Genomic DNA, 18,607 nt, shown 5'->3' on the forward strand with positions numbered 1-18,607 from the left:
TGTTCCTGCCCTTTACCTGAAGATAGAAAGGATTTGGTAATGGATGTGACTTTCAGAAATGTCCAAATCCCTTATATCTCTTAGATCTTCACTGTGCAGGTAGGTCAGGTCTTCATCTCTTCTAATTATGCCCAAGATTATTCCTTATGAGTTTCGAAGAATATAATGGCCTGTTGTTTCTTTGTAATCAATCTCTGCAATAATGCCATTCTTCTACACAGTATAGTTAGGGCGTTTCATTCTTCTTTCCATTCTTATGCATGTGTTCATGTTTGACAAAAGGTTTTTATCTTTGACTTTCAGCGGGTAGTTTAGTTCAGCATTGGCTATCTTTTTCAACTTGACATCCCTTCTTGATTTCACCTGCTTTGTCATCCTCCAGCTCTTCTTCTCCTTTAAAAATGTGAATCCCTTGTCAGCTTCATCCTTCAAGAACTTGGAGAGTTTATTCTGCTTTCTTCCTGCCATCTTGCTTGTGTCATGATAATCATAAAGATCAAGTTTGGCCATTCTCTCCAGCTATTCTTGAGTATACTCAGCAAAATCATCGTTCATAATAATGTCTCTCAATTGTTTGCTTTCCATTATCAGCTTCAGAGACTGAGAGACTGAGTCATAATACAGAGTTCTTGGAAGATCCACAAGTGATTGTGGTCTTGATGTTCTTTGTGTTCCCATTCTGCTTGACTCACCTCTATGTGTTGTTGGTTGTTGCAATGGTGCAGATGGCCTGATTGGAATAGACTTCATAGGTTTGCTAGGCATCTTCCTCACTTCATCCGAACCACCCCATAAGAACCTTCTCATCAAAGCTTCTAAATCATTGGTAACCTTCTTGGGTGCCTTAAAAAGCGAAAAATAATAAGTGGGAAGACTATCCAGCACCAATTTAATAAGGGTTAACCGACCGGCAATAGATAACGAATTAACTTTCCATTTAGATAGCCTCTTCTTGAACTTGGACACAACCGGTTCCCAATTAACCACCCTATTCATGTTAGCGCCAACCATAATCCCTAGATAAGAAAACGGGATTCTACCCGGCTTACAACCCATGAAACCAGCTTGGATATCGATCTCACCATCTTCTACACCTACTCCAAATAACACTGATTTATGGAGATTAATCTTTAGCCCCGAACACAAGTAAAATATGCGAAGAATACGTTTCAAGTTATCAAAATTAAAAGAAGACCACTCTCCCATAATCATAGCATCATCCGCATAAAAAAAGATGGGATAAAGTAGGACCTTCATTAGGAAGAGTAATACCATGAAACGCACCTATATCACCGGCTTGTTTCAACATACCTGAAAAAGCCTCCATCAGAATAATAAAAAGAAAAGGCGATAGCGGGTCACCTTGACGAATGCCTTTATGACACCCAAATTCGAATGTAGGAGATCCATTAACAAGAACAGATGATCTGGTCGCCAACAAGATACCACTAATCCAATCGCACCAGACCGAAGGAAAACCCATCTGAGAAAGAACCGACAACAAGAACTCCCAATTCACATTATCAAAGGCTTTATCGAAGTCAATCTTGAACATAAAAATTCTTCTCTCCCTCTTCTTAGCCCAAGCAATAACCTCATTAGCCACCAAAGGGCCATCAAGAATATATCTCCCGGATAAGAAAGCCGACTGATGCTCTGAGACAATCATATTCATAACCGTTTTGAGTCGATTCACTAACACCTTCGACACAGTCTTTAAAATACAACCAATGAGACTTATCGGTCTAAAATCCCCCAAAGAAGACGGATTGTTTACCTTAGGAATTAAGGTGATAAAAGACGAACCAACCCCCGAGCAAAAACTTTTAACCCTATGAAAATGATCAAGAATATCCGCAAAATCCTTCTCGAACAACTCCCAAAAAAACCGAATGAACCTAAAATTAAAACCATCCGGCCCAGGAGCTTTGTCACCACCGCTTTCTTGATCTCATGCACGGAAAAATCACTGATCAGAAAATCCGCCTCCACCGAAGACAAGACCGAAAACCCATATCCAATCAACCGAGGCCGATGTGTAATAGATTCTTTAAACTTACCAGCAAAGAAACGCAAAACTTCCTTTTTAATGAGAACCGGGTTTGTTTCCCACGCCCCATTCACTTCCAAACCCGGAAAATAATTTGAAGCTTTACGTTTATTAATAAAACCGTGAAAAAATCGAGAATTTTCGTCTCCATGAATCGCCCAATTACACCGAGCCTTTTGCTTCAAATCCCGGTAATAATGATTATCCAACTCGCCTAGCCGTCTTTTAATTTCGCTTAAAGACCATGTCTCTTCTTCCAACAAATCCCGGACCTCCATGGATTGGTCCAAATCACGCAACTCTTGCTCCAATAAAACCCTTTCCTTCTTTTCTTTGGCTTTACAATCGATCGCCCATCTAGTGATAGCATCACGCAAAGCTTTAAATTTATATAACAATCTCGTGTCCGGAGAACCATGAAACGAGCCATCAACAAGCGTCTTCTTAACCAACATCCCAAAATCCTCTCTACCAAGCCATGAATTGAAAAACCTAAACGGTTTGGGACCATAGTTCTTGGAAGAACCAATTTTCAAAACCAACGGACTATGATCCGGCTTATTCCTATCGAGAGCAATATACTCCGCACACGGCCATTCCATAAAGAAATCCCAATTAACGAAGATTCTGTCAATACGGCTTAATTTATTTCCTGCAACAAAAGTAAAACGCCTCCCTTTCAAGGAGTACTCGTGAAGATTCGAATCATCAATGAAATCGTTAAACTCATTGGCCTCACCCACATTAAACAAAGAATTCCGCCTATCCTCGGCACACCGAACCGAGTTAAAATCTCCTGCCACAATCCACCTCCCATTACCCTCCCCGATCAAATCACGAATTTCCCCCCAAAGTGCTCGTTTAGTAACTAGATTTTGAGGAGAATAAACATTGAGAATATGAAACAAGCTACTCTTTCCTTTCACAGTGCCCGAAACTAGAAGCCAATTATTATTCTTGACCACCCTTTCCATACGAAAGACTTGGGAATCCCAGATCGATAATAACCCACCCGACCTTCCAGACGAAGGAACCCAATCAAAAGAATACTCACCATAACCCCAAAACCGTCCCACATCCACAGAATCCAAGGAAACAAATTGCGACTCTTGTAAAACAATAAAACTAACCTCATGATGGACTCGAAGACCTCGAATCCAATCGGCTTTGCTAGAACTCCCTAACCCACGAATGTTCAGAGAAAAAACATTCATTGAACACCTTCTTGATAGCCTTCGGAAACAAGAACCTCTTTAACATTAGAAACAAAATCTTGCAAATTCTCAACACCTAACGCCTTACTCAACTCAATGGTCTTCTCCAACTCCACCTCAATCGGACCTTGGTGTTGCACCGGATCAATACCTCTACCAATCATCGAGGGCTCCGCAGTCTCTCCGTCGATGTCTCGAACCACCTCCGTATTAGTAGACATCCCTTTGTTAAGATCCGGTGTTAAGAACACTCCTTCAACACCTGTCTCGATACCCCTAGTAACATCCGAAGGCACGTGCATAATACCGATAAACCTATCAAGATCAAATATATCTTTATCCTCCCTTGGTCTCTTCTTTGGACGCTCCCTAGAACCACTACCCCCACTCCGATTAGAAAATAAAGACTTCCGTCTGAACTTCTTATGTCCCTTGCCTTTCAACGCAGAAACATTTGTACTATCACCGTTACCATTCTCGACCGCCTCCTCATTAGAATGATCATAAGAGTTCGAAAACTCACCGACCATCACGTTAGAATTATCGTAAACACAACCATCCAACCCATTAACAACATGTTCCCTGACAGAAACTTCATTAGCTTGAGAACATTCGCCCTCTTCACGATGCACATTATGAAACTCATCCTGCACAATATTATCATCACACTTATCCTCCTCTGGTAAAACGGAACCATCATCCTCTTCATACTCTACTACACATTCCGGTATCCATTCCCCAACATCTTCATCCACCCACACTTTAAAAATTTTTCCCCTCCAATTAATGTCCACCCGATCCACAATCCGTTTGCACTCTTTACTCAACACACCGATGAGAGTATACGATAAGTTGTTCTCTTCAGCAGATAAGGAAGCCGATTGAGCCACCTTGCCAAATCTGCTTCCAATCAAATCGAATACCTCGTCTAACATCAACTGAGCCGGAACCCCATGAACTTGGAGCCAGGCGATCCGACCCTCCTCCACTCTAGTTCTATCAGACCAAGGTTCTAAAAACTCAAACCAGTCTGACCATTTGTCTTTGTTATTCAGGAAGGCATCCCTATCCCCACTAACGTAGAATACCAACACCACTGAAAGCCCTCCCAGATACTTAATCTCTAATGATCTCCAACCATGCTTCCGAACCAACTTTTTCAGAGAAGTTAACGTGTGAAGATTCACCACCCTCCCCGTAAGAGAACATCCCTTCCAATGAGAAAACCGTTCCACCGAATCATCCACCTTAATCTCATCTACTTTGTTCCGATTTAACAAAGAATCAACAAAGGAACGCCCATTACCAACTGATGCATAGGGCACCCCATTCCTATCGGATCCTTCGGAACTAGGGTTTGTTTGACCACTAGGTTTTGCATGGCTATTAACAGGAACCGAAGCCGTCTACCTCCTATTACCAGAATCGGGTCTATGTAGATTCTCACCATCCACAAACCGAGCAATCGCAATAAACAACTTATACGAACCGATCCATACGTCTGAAAACTCATCTCCCAACCGTTTGACATCTTTCACCTCGGAAAACGATACGAAAGCAAACCTCTTGCCCCATTTATCCAGCTTCCTAGCTATATAGGAACCTTCGTAACGACCAAAGCTACCCATAACATCTTTTAAGTTTTGCGAAGAACACTTTGGGGGAAGATTTGAGACAAAAACTTCGATAAAACCTTGTTATTACCTTGAGCCTGATGACCATTCCGTTTCCCTTTCCGATTACGTGGTTGTTCCCATTCTTCTGAATCCATGCCGCCGTGGATCGTGGTCAAAGCAGCGGGGTGGAGGATCGTCGAAGTGGAGGCTGGGCGGCTGGGTCGGTTGGCGGCGACTGTGGAGGAGAGGGAAGAATGAAGGTGGAGGAGAGGGTTTTCCGGCGACTGTGGAGTGGTGGTGGCTGTGGAGAGGGGTTTCCGGCGACTGTGGAGGGTTTTCCGGTTTTCCGGTTGGCGGCGACTGTGGAGTGGTGGAGGCTGAGGTGTGGTGGAGGAGAGGGAAGAGTGAAGGTGGGGTGGCGGCGGCCGGATCCCCTTAGGGTTTTCCGGTGAGAGGGATTGTTGACTGTATTCGTCACGGTCCAGTTTATTGCTCACCATTTTTTCCAAGTTAACGACTAATAAATGTAAACTAAGGCAATGCGATATGTTCGAGAGTCTAATAAAATGATCACAGAGCCGTAATTGGAATCTTCTTATCATAAATTGGTAATCACATTCTCATTTATGCAAGCTATAGTTTTTAAAGCAACAAAATCAGGCGTCACAAACGCTAGTACATTTATTTAGATTTATGAAATATAATCTCATGATTCATTTTTAAAAGAATCTCTAAAGTCTAACATGTGATTAGATACATAATTCATAGGCGACCATATTTGAATTCAAAACCTTATCAAAGATAAAACTTATGAAGATGAAATTTAGTTAACCAAAATAGCATTTGATTACTCAAAAATAAATTGAAAAGAACCGTTGTTCATACAAATACAACAACCACCGTTAGCTAGAAAAAGGCAACCACACTTTATGTACAATTATAATAAAAATGCAACCATGCTTGATTACTACAAGGGGTTTGTATCGACCCTCACTTTACACTCTCCTGTGACATGTTTGAATGCTTTTGTGTACGGTTGTTCTTTAATAAGGTACAACATATAATAGTAATGATAATAAAAAAAAAATAGCCAGATGGTGTGTGTTGGTAAATCTATGTAACTACCGTCATTATATATAGAAATAAAAATAACAAAATAATAATAATAATTTTATAAAAAGGTTGGTTATTTTGAAGAAATAGAAATTGTGTTCCCTAAACCCCAACGGCATCAAACAACACTTTTCGACTATGCAATTAACATTCTGTTTTCGTTTGTCTAACAGATCGATTGATTACTCAGCAATTGCTATTGGATTCTCGTTCGTCAAATCCGGTAAGAAAACCTAATCTTATAAAAAACCGGATATTTTAAAAACCCGACTTGTATTAGAGTTGCCATCATTATAGAAACATAAAAAAAATATATAGGGTTTTTTCAATACCTGAAAATATTACCCGGTGGTATGATTTTTAGAGACAATACTCAAACCCAAACCTGATCTGATTATTGCGAATACTTGATTTTCCAATATCCGGTTCCATACCAGAAACCAGATGTTATAAAAGCCCGATTTGTATTAGAGTTATCGTCATTAAAGAAACATAGAATCTAACTATCTATATAATTGTGTACCATAAAATCCTATGTGTCACTCTCATGTTGCTCCCCCAACCCTCTAAAGTCACCAGATTGCTTGATTTCTGAATAGAATTTAACCCGTTTAACCCTTACACGGGTCATAACATCTCAAATGAAAATACAACTCTAAATCACCGATCACAACTCTATACCCCTGCCTCCTTTCAGTTTCGTTCACCGATTTTCCTCCATTGCCGAACGTACTCACCTATCACGTCACGTCGCCTCTATCCATCGTCTTCTTCAACCCGTTTAAATGTTTTGACAATCGATGCTTATTACGAGTTCGATGCACCTAAATTCTTTGATTTCTCTGACTGACGATCAGATTCGTGAAGCACATCTTTGGTTTCATACGACCCTTACTTATGCCCCTTCATGTAAGTTCTTCGTCATAATTTATTCTTTTATATGGATTAGGGTGCGTAGGTTTCTTAATTACGAGTGATTTAAGCTATTCTGGGCATCAATGTAATTTGTCAAGCAAAATTTTGTATGGGCAAAACCGTTGTTTTTGTCTTATCAACTTGCTGATCAACTTGCTGCACTTATTTAATGTATGCGAACCGAGCCGGACCAGGTTGGCCTCGAGCTCCACATATGGTGGTTACTGTAATCGCATTATATTTGAATATTGTATTCGTTAAACCTGGAGAGGTGCATTTATAAAAAAAATGTGTTCTTTATTTGAATAATTTATAATTTTTAAGCTTTTCGAATGCTACACATCATTTCTCTTATATTATTAGAAACCAGTACTTAATTACATAAAGAGTACCTTATATGCATGTATAATTTACTACTCAGTCTACTAATTTAGCATTAGTTCTCTTTTTAGTGTGCAAAATAAATACCAAATTGCATTTTCTTTACAGGATATGCTGGCAAAATTCTTGTGGTTATTACAAACAACACTAGAGCTCTATGTGTAATGTCAGCTAACGGTTCCGTATCAAATGTGATACTTATATAATCATCAACTTCTGGTGGAACCGTCACGTAAGAGGTTTGCACTAACGGGTTGTGCTGAACCAGTAGACCGACAAACATGTTTTTTTGTACATTTTTCTAATACTAGTTAGTGTAGGGGCAGTTTGAGATCCTGTCTCGTGCGGGTCCGTTTATGGTGACTGAAGTTGACGGTTAACATAGTAGAACGGGTGGGTTAAGTGTGGCACTGTCGGGTCCTGATGGTCGGGTTTTAGGTGGCAATGTGGCTGGCCTGTTAATCGCTACATCACCTGTTCAAGTTGGTTTTTGTTTTCACCTTTATTAAGTCACACTCTGATTCTTATAGTTGACCATTTGACTTTAATTGACCTGGTGTATTTGCTGTTGATTGTAGGTTCGGATCCTGGTGATTTTTTTGCATATATCTTTGCCCAATTTCTCAAAAGGTATAATCGCTACTGTTTTTGTTTCATTTGAAGTTTAATTTTCGTGTACAATCGGCTTAATTGAATTGGATTCAAGCCTATTTAATTTTTTACCTAATATTGAAAGCTTATGTTAATGCATGTTCTTTGGTTTTTGGAATAAAGGTAAAAACAAAGGTTTGTATTGAGACTCTTCAATTCTAGATATAAATTATATTTAGAATCATAATTGATATCTTCTGCATTTTTTAAATTGCATTCTAACAACAACTTCTTCATGAATGATAAGTCTTGAAACAACGAGGCGAAGAGCAACTTCTTGCTCATGGTGTTCTCAGCGAAGACGGGTACTTCTTCCTCGCTACATATATAATGCGTTTGTGTCGGGATAATCATTCAACTTCTTTTATACGTCATACACCATATGTTCTAAATTTCATAATTAGTATAGTAAACGAGTCAAAATGCCATTTTTATTGAATGGTGAATTATAGTATTAAAATGGGTCAAACTCATTGTCTTCAGTAAACAGTTCAAACATATTGTTGTTTGTAAACGGGTCAAAATTATAGCCTTTAGTAAGCGAATAAAACATGATCATTTTAAGTAAACGCATCAATTTTTGTTGTGAATTGGATTACATGCTCAGTATTGCAATTCAACAGCACAAGTCAAATACCTAAAATACCCCTGGGCAATAAGCTGCGCCACAACCCCCTTTAGTTAGTCGTGTGTAAAATTTTAGATGCATGTGCATGTTGCGAATAACCAGAACACAAGATGCCTTGATTATGCCTAAACTCCAAACACTTGGCAACATGTATTGTTGCTGATTTGTGGTTGAGTGCCAACATAAGGCACATACTCATCCATTATGTAGGCTACATACTATTTACATAAAACCCAAAAATAAAGGCTTGCCCGTTGGTTATTCGAGTCATTTGTTAGGATTAAACGCACACACGAAACCGAACACACACACGAAAGCAATAAACGAACACGAGGATTTAACGTGGTTCGGTCTAAACTGACCTACGTCCACGGGTGGCAACTAGGTATATCTTTATTGAGTGACCAAATATTACAAGTACATAATGTTGTTTATATAGAGACTGAACTAGGGTTAGTAAATTATTATGCAAGAAATCTAAACCGGGCCGGGCTTGGGCCCGACCGCCCACACCCGTCTCCTCTTTTGACTTCATATAATAAACCGGGCCAACAAGGCCTACGAACCCAACAATCTCCCACTCGGAGGCCTTGAGTACTCTCGTCTGCACTCCTGATTGTACTTCTGTAATCTGAACATTAAACTTCTTCTAGTTGCCACCGCCTTCTCATCAATTAACCTGAAGGCCCATTGAAGCTCCCCGGAGCTCCAACACGTCAGTCACGGCTGAAACTGCCCCTGACCCATTCTCTGTCCCTACCGGCTCCCACTGTAACGAACTACCGGATCCTGAGATAACCTGAGAACAAACACTCTCCATATTCAGCAAGTAATTCACTGGAGAGACTTTTACAGCTGGAATACTGGTTTTCTTAATCCACTGTCGACCTGGAACTGTAACTGAAACACGATCTGTGCTCCCACTGTCACGATGTCCCCCAACTGATTTAACCTTCCTAGCTCGTTCATCCTGAATCTTCACTTTGGCTCTGGGTTTGTTACTTGCAAAACGAACCTTCTTCTGCCTACGAGATTCTGTGAACCGGATTTTGTCTTTCACCAAAACTGGATCCACTCCTTTCGATGACATATCGACCATATACAACGAACCCATTTTCTTGCCACGAGCAACAACGAGATTCCCTTTGACTACTTTCCACTGCCCATTCCCGAACTTAACATCGTGCCCCTGGTCATCCAACTGCCCAACTGAAATCAAACGTTTCTTCAAACTTGGAATAACCCTCACGTCTTTCAAAGTCCAAGAAGTACCGGCTGAAGTTATCAAATCAACGTCTCCCATACCCGTAACCTCTAAAATATCATCATTCGCTAGTCGAACCTTTCCAAAATCCCCAAATTTAAGATTCTTCATCGTTTCACTACAGTGAGTGGCATGAAACGATGCACCAGAATCCATCACCCAAGCATCAACGCTACTCTCAACACTACAAACCAAAGCCTCATCACTACTGACCCCGTCATCTGTGTCGTCTTCTGTAACGTTCACCTCTTTCTTACCATTCGGACACTGATTCCTGAAGTGTCCTTTCTCTTTACAACCCCAACATTCAATATCCTTACGAGTCTTAGACTGACTCCTCTTCCTGCTCCCACTGCCTCGCTGTTTTCCCCTACCTCTACCTTCTGTGACTAGCATATTGCCTGATGATTCACCTGAACTTCTGCGTCTTGAATCTTCTCCCAGAATCAGATCTCGAATCCCATCGAAAGTAATATTTGTAGACGAACTACAAACTGCAGTCACTGTTTGCGACCAACTGTCGGGCAAAGAAGATAATAACAAGAGGCCTTGAACTTCATCATCAAACTTAATGTCAACTGACACTATGCGGGACAAGATCGAATTAAGATTATTGATATGAGTTGTAACTGACACACCCTCTTTCATTCTTGTTGTCACTAGCTCTCGGATAAGATAGACTTTATTCGCTGCCGAAGGCTTCTCATACATGTTGGATAGCGCCTCCATCATACCACGTGCTGTGGTTTCTTTCATGATGTTAAACGCCACATCTTCTGACAACGACAAAGTAATACAAGCCCTAGCTTTCTTGTCTAACTTCTTCCAATCTGCTTCTGACATCTTTTCTGGTTTTTCATCCTCGAACACTACATCCAAGTCTTTCTGACAAAGTAGTGCCTCAATCTGCATCTTCCACCAACCGAACTTCTGTCCGTCAAACTTCTGTATCGAAACCTTTCCGTCTTCTGCCATGGCAATGACTAAAACGAAAAACTGGATAAAACAGAGACAGACACAGCAACACGAGCCTGGACTTAACGATTGTTCTACTGAACTCTGTTAAAAAATCAACCTATTTATACGCAGCGGAATATCGAACTGAAAATCAGAAACTGAAACTTTAAACTGAAACGATAAAACCTGACAAACGCGGTTGGCACCGATTCTTTAATGCTTCTTCTGATTCAACAACGGTTCTTAAAAAATAGGATCTTGATTCAACTGTTCTTGGCAAAATTCGTTTCTGACCCAACGATATAAAAGATTAGAAATCTTGATAGAGCCCTCTTTGTAATTTGTTCAGTGGCTTTTGAGAGATTAAATGAATTATTGGTCCACCCACCAAAAGTAAATTGTAAACGATACCTTTTGGTCAAACTTCTCAAACCCAAGAAAAAAAAAACCAACGTGGGATCTCAGTTCTGCCAACAAAACACAATTAACCCAAATTTCTCTACCTTCACACCTTTTCTTTTCTTCTGGCTATCGATGACAAAACTGAACGACGACACAAGGGTTGGTGGCGGCTGCCCTCACAAGAACCTTAGTCGTCAGTGGCTTTTGCTCCTTCGATCTGACCGGAAAAGGTTATTGGTGGTAACGTTGGTGGCAGTCAAACGGTGGTGATGCGTTGCTCGACTGAACCATAGTCGCGATCGTCGGGCTAGGTTTAGAGGCGGCGAAACAGCAGCGTAAACCCTAACGGCGATTAGAAAACCGTGGCAACAGAACCCTAACACGGTAGGGTGGCTGCTGAAGGTTTAGCGGCGACTCGACTGGTTCCCGTGTTCTTCGTGTGATCCAACCTAAGCTCTGATACCACTTGTTAGGATTAAACGCACACACGAAACCGAACACACACACGAAAGCAATAAACGAACACGAGGATTTAACGTGGTTCGGTCTAAACTGACCTACGTCCATGGGTGGCAACTAGGTATATCTTTATTGAGTGACCAAATATTACAAGTACATAATGTTGTTTATATAGAGACTGAACTAGGGTTAGTAAATTATTATGCAAGAAATCTAAACTGGGCCGGGCTTGGGCCCGACCGCCCACACCCGTCTCCTCTTTTGACTTCATATAATAAACCGGGCCAACAAGGCCTACGAACCCAACATCATTTTGTACAATTAATCGATAAACGCATTAAAATAATTTGAATCATCAATTTTACCTTTTTCATAACCGAATTGATAAATGGGTTAAAACGATTTATAAGCAAAATGTCTTACGATCGTTTAAAAAGAGTGTCAATTTTGTTCGTATCAAAACGGATTATAAGCAAATTTAGTTTCAGTCATTTATAAAAAGTATCAGTTTTGTTCGGGTCTGATATCGAGGACTTTAGAATTTCTAATAAAATATTTTAGGTAAAGTCACTTGACCTTAAATAAAAATTAAGAATTAAAAGCCATGATAAAGAGGATGAGGAGGTTTGTTTTTAGTAAAATTTTGTAGTGTTCATTGCTGAAAGTATTCGAACCGTATCTGTTTATGGTTGGTTTTTAAGATGAGTTTTGGTTGACCATTTTAGGAATTTTCAAACCGGCATCAAACGATTTTGCGGTTTATACCCCAAGCCATTCAGGATTAAGTAAGCCAAACGGGTTTGGTCTATTTAACTTGCATATATATATATATATATATATATATATATATATATATATATATATATATATATATATATTTGAGTGTTTATTTTTTCTCAAAAATGTTTTATTGCTTGCAGTGGCTTAGTAGTTTTGATCAACGTTTACGTGAATGTATTGATTATGCTATATGCCTAAACAATATCAGATCAGGAGAAAATGGGTTATGGCTTCATGTTTCTAACCCTCTAGATAATGGTTATGGAAGCAATTTTTGGAGGCAAGTGGATAACATTCATAACTTCCTAGGAAACACGACCCACATTGTGTTTGTTTTCCATCTAATGTTGTGACGTTGAATTGTTTGTTGCAGAAAAGCATAAGCAATGAGGAATATGCAGTTTAGATTGTTGTTGTTATGGTAGTACCGGTCATTTGTATTTTTTTAAAGAAGGTATGTTTATGATGCTTTGATAGCAATTGTAATTATGCGTTTGTAGTTGGTGTGTGTTGTTTCTTTATAAAGTTCTCATGTTTTGGAATCGTTTTTCTCTAAAGTTATCATGTTTTGGAATTTGTTAAGAGTTATATGTTTGTGTAATGTTGTAAAGTTGATTGGTTTCTTGCAGAAAATAGATGATTTGACACTAAGCTTTGAACATGGACAAATATAGGATAATGGACAATGTGCTTCATTTCGACTTTGGATTTGAAGACTGATATTCTTCATCACCTTTGTTCGCGTATTTGTCGTTTGTTTGTCGTGGAATATTGATCATGGTTTATAGTTTGACTACTTTTGCTTATTGACTACCTATAGAGTATAGACAAACAAATTGTGCGTGTACAAAAGCTTATTTTGAATAATTATGATTAGATAAACAATTATTATAAATATATGTAGATGCTTATAATACTTATTTGTGCTTTGATCTCACTAGTGATTTGTTCAGAAAACGCTGAATATATTCAAATCTAACTTTATGGTGTGGCTTTTTCTTACTATCACTACGTCAACTTTAAGACTATAGTGGTAAGAAATCTTTCAATCTCGGTGTATAAATGAATTCTTACAGCTTCTAAATTATAGACGAATATTGGTTTTTGTGTTTGCTGGGTTGCCATATTTTTTTGATAAGACCATTGATTTTCTATGTGCCACTAGGATAACCATCAATTTGTAAGAGTTAGATTCATGCCTAAGTCTGAATCTGTGATTAATCTTTTCCTTTATTTTGATATATGTTGTCATTGTTAAAAACACTTTTATTCTTTTTTGAAGAGGCTGGAAATGGTCACGGGCAGGCTTTATATTATTTGGAACATATCAAACTCGGTTGACTGAAATCGGACAAGTTTTTCTTGCACAGAAATTCAAGGATGCCATGCCCACATCATCGAGTAATGTTATGATCTCTTCAAAAATGGTACAATAACCATCATTTATTGTGATCTTAAAAAATATACTTCCATAGATTGTATGAATCACAAACTTAAGATTTACTTCCAAATATGTAACGGATAAATTTTTCCGTACAAACAATAAGATTATAATCAACCTAAAAAAGGACTAACAGATATTTTCGCACAAACAATAAAATTATAATCAATGAACATGATACAAACATTAGGTCTTTACGCGTACTACAATGCCACCAATTGAAATTAAACTCCACCCACGCAGTTAAGTAAATTAATATAAAAAAAGTATATTTTCACAATAATATAAAAATAATGATATAAATAAACCCGCGTAACACGCGGGCTAAAAACTAGTAACAAAATAATATAATAACAACAATAGTAATATTATTATTATTATAGGAAGGTCGGTTGGTTACTTTGAAGAAATAGGCTTGGGTTATTCATACACCATATTGGTTATTCATACACCAGGGTGACCTATACGAGTCGTATAGGCTCTATACGGCTCGTATAGGTGCATAGTCAAGTCCTTTTCAAGCAGAAGTGTCAGGATTTTATTCTTTTGTATCGTATAGGGCCTATACGACTCGTATAGAGTCTATTTGACTCGTATAGCTTTTCTTTTTTTTTTTCAATTTTAAAATTACAAAATATTAACAATAACACCCGAGTTGGTTACAAAATAATAATATACATAACAACTTACGTACAACATGAGCGTTTCAGGGTAACGACTTTCTAGTTTTATTTGTTAGTGTAGATGTTTTGTCTCGTGTTAACTCAGCTTTTGAAATATAGTCTTTATAATTTTTAATATTATACTTTAATACCTTATAGACACATGACAAATGAAATAGAAGTTGTTGGTGACGCATTATTTAGCGTATTTAAATACTTTATCATCATTTTTTTACTCTAATTGATTGCGCTTGTAAAAGAAAAACCTTTTAAACATTAATAAGCAAAATTATAATAATCCATACGCGATAATTAACTAAACAACCAAACAAACATGTAATCATAAGGACCAAAACATAATATCCAAAACAAAAGGTCCCAAACATAAGGTCCAAAACAAAAGGTCCCAAACATAAGGTCCAAAACATAAAGTTTAAAATACATAAACATCTAAACACCCGATGATAAAATAACGACTACAAGTTCAAAATACATCAACATCTAAACACTTGATGATAAAATAACGACTACTGTGGCGGGGCCTCATGTGCCTCTGGCGGCGGTGAACCAAGTATGCCCGACTGTGCTGGAACTGTACGACCCTCCTCCCTCACCTGCGTAATCATCCAATCCATCATCCATGCGACCCTAGCGTCTATACGGCGAGTGGTAACAACAAGCTCACGTAACGTATCATCCACATGTACTGGGATCGGCGGCACTGGTCTAATCACATGATGGCGTGGCGCCGAGTGCTCGAGCTCTGGCTCTGGTTGTGGCTCTCGCACCGCAATGAAACGAGTCTGCCTCCCAACCTTTTTAGTGATCTTCATCAGCCCACATGTCTGCTTACTGATCGGATTCTGCTCGTATTTTTCTTGATTCGATTCTGAAAACGATTGAGCCCCATAGTAAGGGTCGTGACATAGGCGCTGCACGAAATCGAAGACTCCTCCCTAAACTGGTATCTGGTAGCAAAGTATGAGGCAATGAAATGCACTAGGTTGCACCTAGCAGGTGCAAGAAGAGAATGCAAGAAGAACAGATCAGTCTGCGTGACCCACTCTTGGCCAACCCCCCCCCCCCCCCCCGCCCGACAATGGTATACGCAATAACCTTATGGAGATATCGGTGCACCTTATGGACGACATCATTATCCAGTGTTGCTTCGGTGCAAAACCCGATTCAAACCAATATAGCCCATGAAGAACCTTAGAAAAAGTGTCATCCCCAAAGAAATTCTTATATTGTGCTTCATTGTGTTTCAACTCTGCAAGTAGTTCACTCTGTACCCACTTCCACTTATCTTCATTATAACCGAGAGCAACAGCCATTGACCGATATCCACAATTTCCATCAGGAGCGACATCTTGTATATGTGTAACAAACGGACGAACAATGGGGTGAACTTGATCCAAATAACGGTGATAGTAATGACCCAAAACATGAGAATTTTGTCTACCTTGTTGGCTACCCACATACGAACTTTGTCTAATACCTTGTTGGCTACCCACAAACAAACTTTGTCTTGAAGGCTCTAACTGTGAGGATAGAAAATCATCATCTTCATCTCTTAACGTTAAGGTTGTTGAATTACTATGTTTAAGAGGGGCCTCATGTTTGCTCTTCTTTTTTATATCCTTTGATTTTGGACGCCCACGGGTATTTTTTTGAACAATTGGTACTTGAAGATTTGATGAGGCTGGCTTGATAAATGACCAGAACCTTGATAACATGTTTCTTTTACCACCATCAGATTGTTTCTCAAACTCTTGTTTGAATGCTTCTACGGCGCTTTCACAATTAATATCTTCCTCTTATTCAATATATAACGGATTAAAATACAACTTCTTCCAAAGATATCAATTGAATCCAATGGAATGGTTTCGTATGCATTCAAATAGTTAGAAAGCATACATGCACATGGCAATGAACAACTAGTGCGAATATGACATCCGCACCCATACCCATGCTCAATGATTCTGTTCATGCGTTTAAGCTCTTTAACTAATAAATCTAGGGTTAAAATTGACACGTTACCTCGTAACTCCTTGAATAGTGGGATGCCGTGGTCATTCATCTTTTTGTTACGACTATCTTCAAATGTTCCCTTTATGGTTTTTTGCTGCAACTTCACGATCTGATCGATAACACCCACAAATTTTTCAAGCGTAGACTTCGCAGTAAGTAAGTGTTTCTTGAGAAGAGCATGCGCGCTCTCAACCCTGTTGGTTGTACTATTCCCGAAGTGGAGAACTTGATTGGTCCATGCAGACACAAACATCTCTTTGTACTTAACAAGCCATGTTGTGTTCACGTAATCAAATACTCCTAAATATGTAAAAAAAGAACATGAGTACATAAACAAATATACCATCAAACATACATATAACAACGAAGTTGAGAGAAACAAAAAGTTACTTTTATGCTTGCCGGTAAAACCGTCATGAAGTCGCTTGTAATTGTACTCGTATGCATCTAGCGTGGGAGAATGAATTAACGAGCTCCATAATTCTTCAAAATATTCCCAGTTTTTATTACCCCGGACAAAACTTTGCTTGCAATGCTTTTTAACGTTCTGAGATATGTGCCATCTGCATAGCAATTTTGCTGCATCCGGGAATACAACATTACAAGCATTCATCAACGCAAGATCCCTATCTATCAATATCACACGTGGCATCATGCACTTGTGTAACATCGACTTAAGCCTCGTTAACACCCATGTAAAGTTATCCTCTGTCTCTTTCGATATAAAAGACAACGCAATCGTAATCGTCTTGCCGGTTGAAGTTACACCAACGATTTGTACAAGCGGCAACTTGTATTCATTTGTGTTATACGTCGTGTCAATAATCAACACGTGAGGGAAAGCACAAAACATCACATAGGACGTAGGATGCATAAAGAATAAATCCTCCATGGCATTGGTGGATGAATTTTTACGAAAATCGTGGGTGTAACCTTTATCACCCAAAAGTCGGAAAAGAACCTCCATGTGACTTTCGCCTTGGAATATCTCCTTACGTACCTTATATGTTTCGTTATGCACGGTTCGAAGCGAGGACGCATTTGTCTCGTCTTCCCCCTGTATAAAACTTAAAATGTCACGTGGCGCCGATTTATTTCGATACATGTTTCTCACCGTAGTTTTCTGATCTTCAGTCAACCTCATAGCATATGGATGACCCTCCATATGTTGAGCGAGTTCATGGTTGTGGTCACCATGGCTCACCCGTAATGCCCAACCGTTGTATTCATTGTGGTATTTTCCAACTAATTGAAACAGACAATTAGTTTTTCTTGTACCCGAACGTCTAACTTTCGCGGTTGACTTGTATACTCCACCGCGATCACACATAAGGAATATTTTTATCACATCCCCAGCGGCGTTGTTCTTCGTTCGTTCGGTGACTACGACGACACCGTTCTCCCGACCTATTTTTTGAGCCCAGTTCTTCAATTCATCAAGAGATATAAATATTTGTAATGAAAATTATTTGTTAGCAAAGGTAATGTATAAGATTGAAATATAGTTAGAAAAGAATACTTTATGATTTTACCTTATCGGTTGAAAAAATGGACATGTTGCTTGAATTTTCACCACCGGTAATTTCATAATTTTCACCATCGGTAGCTTCACAATTTTCATCACCGACAACTCCATAATTTCCAACACCGGTAGCTTCACAATTTTCATCACCGGCAACTCCATAATTTCCACTAAATTACTTTCTTCATAATTATTGTCAAACATCGATGTGAAAAACTCCATTCGTTTAAAACTTACAAAAACTAAAACATGATATAGATAATCTGAGAAAAGAGACTAAGAAAGAACAAGAATGATAACAATTGAAAAACTTAAAACAACTCTTTATATTATATTCACTAGATTATTAATCCCAATATTACAATTAGTCAAACAACTTTCTATAGAAAATAAAAAATCATGAGACAAATCTATCATATTTTAGGCTTATACCCAAATGCTACAATAAGACATACAACTTTTGGTATTATCTTACAAAGCGACACACAAATCTTACATGGTTTGAGAAAGAAAATATGATA

The 18,607-nt window shown here is 38.8% G+C and overlaps 1 protein-coding gene across 1 annotated transcript; it reads right to left on the bottom strand.

Annotated features, from left to right (window-relative positions):
• Positions 1–15,060: 15,060 nt before the first annotated feature.
• LOC143605728 (uncharacterized) lies at positions 15,061–18,308 on the bottom strand. The gene is made up of 6 exons (XM_077081736.1): positions 18,162–18,308; positions 16,955–17,990; positions 16,574–16,864; positions 16,451–16,515; positions 15,642–16,347; positions 15,061–15,422 (listed from the first exon to the last, which is right to left on the bottom strand). The coding sequence occupies exons 1-6, from the start codon at positions 18,306–18,308 to the stop codon at positions 15,061–15,063; spliced, it is 2,607 nt and encodes an 868-aa protein (XP_076937851.1).
• Positions 18,309–18,607: the final 299 nt, after the last annotated feature.

This window comes from Bidens hawaiensis, unplaced genomic scaffold (assembly GCF_021521415.1).
Source record: "Bidens hawaiensis isolate Kalapana, Puna unplaced genomic scaffold, B.hawaiensis_p1.1 tig00070974_1, whole genome shotgun sequence".
Taxonomy (NCBI): domain Eukaryota; kingdom Viridiplantae; phylum Streptophyta; class Magnoliopsida; order Asterales; family Asteraceae; genus Bidens; species Bidens hawaiensis.

Coding starts and splice junctions, on each gene's coding strand:
- LOC143605728 (XM_077081736.1), bottom strand. CDS start 18,308: ATGGAGTTTTTCACATCGATGTTTGACAATAATTATGAAGAAAGTAAT. Junction 17,991..18,161: donor AAATTGTGAAGCTACCGATG/GTGAAAATTATG, acceptor GATGAATTGAAG/AACTGGGCTCAAAAAATAGG. Junction 16,516..16,573: donor ACTATTCAAGGAGTTACGAG/GTAACGTGTCAA, acceptor ACGCATGAACAG/AATCATTGAGCATGGGTATG.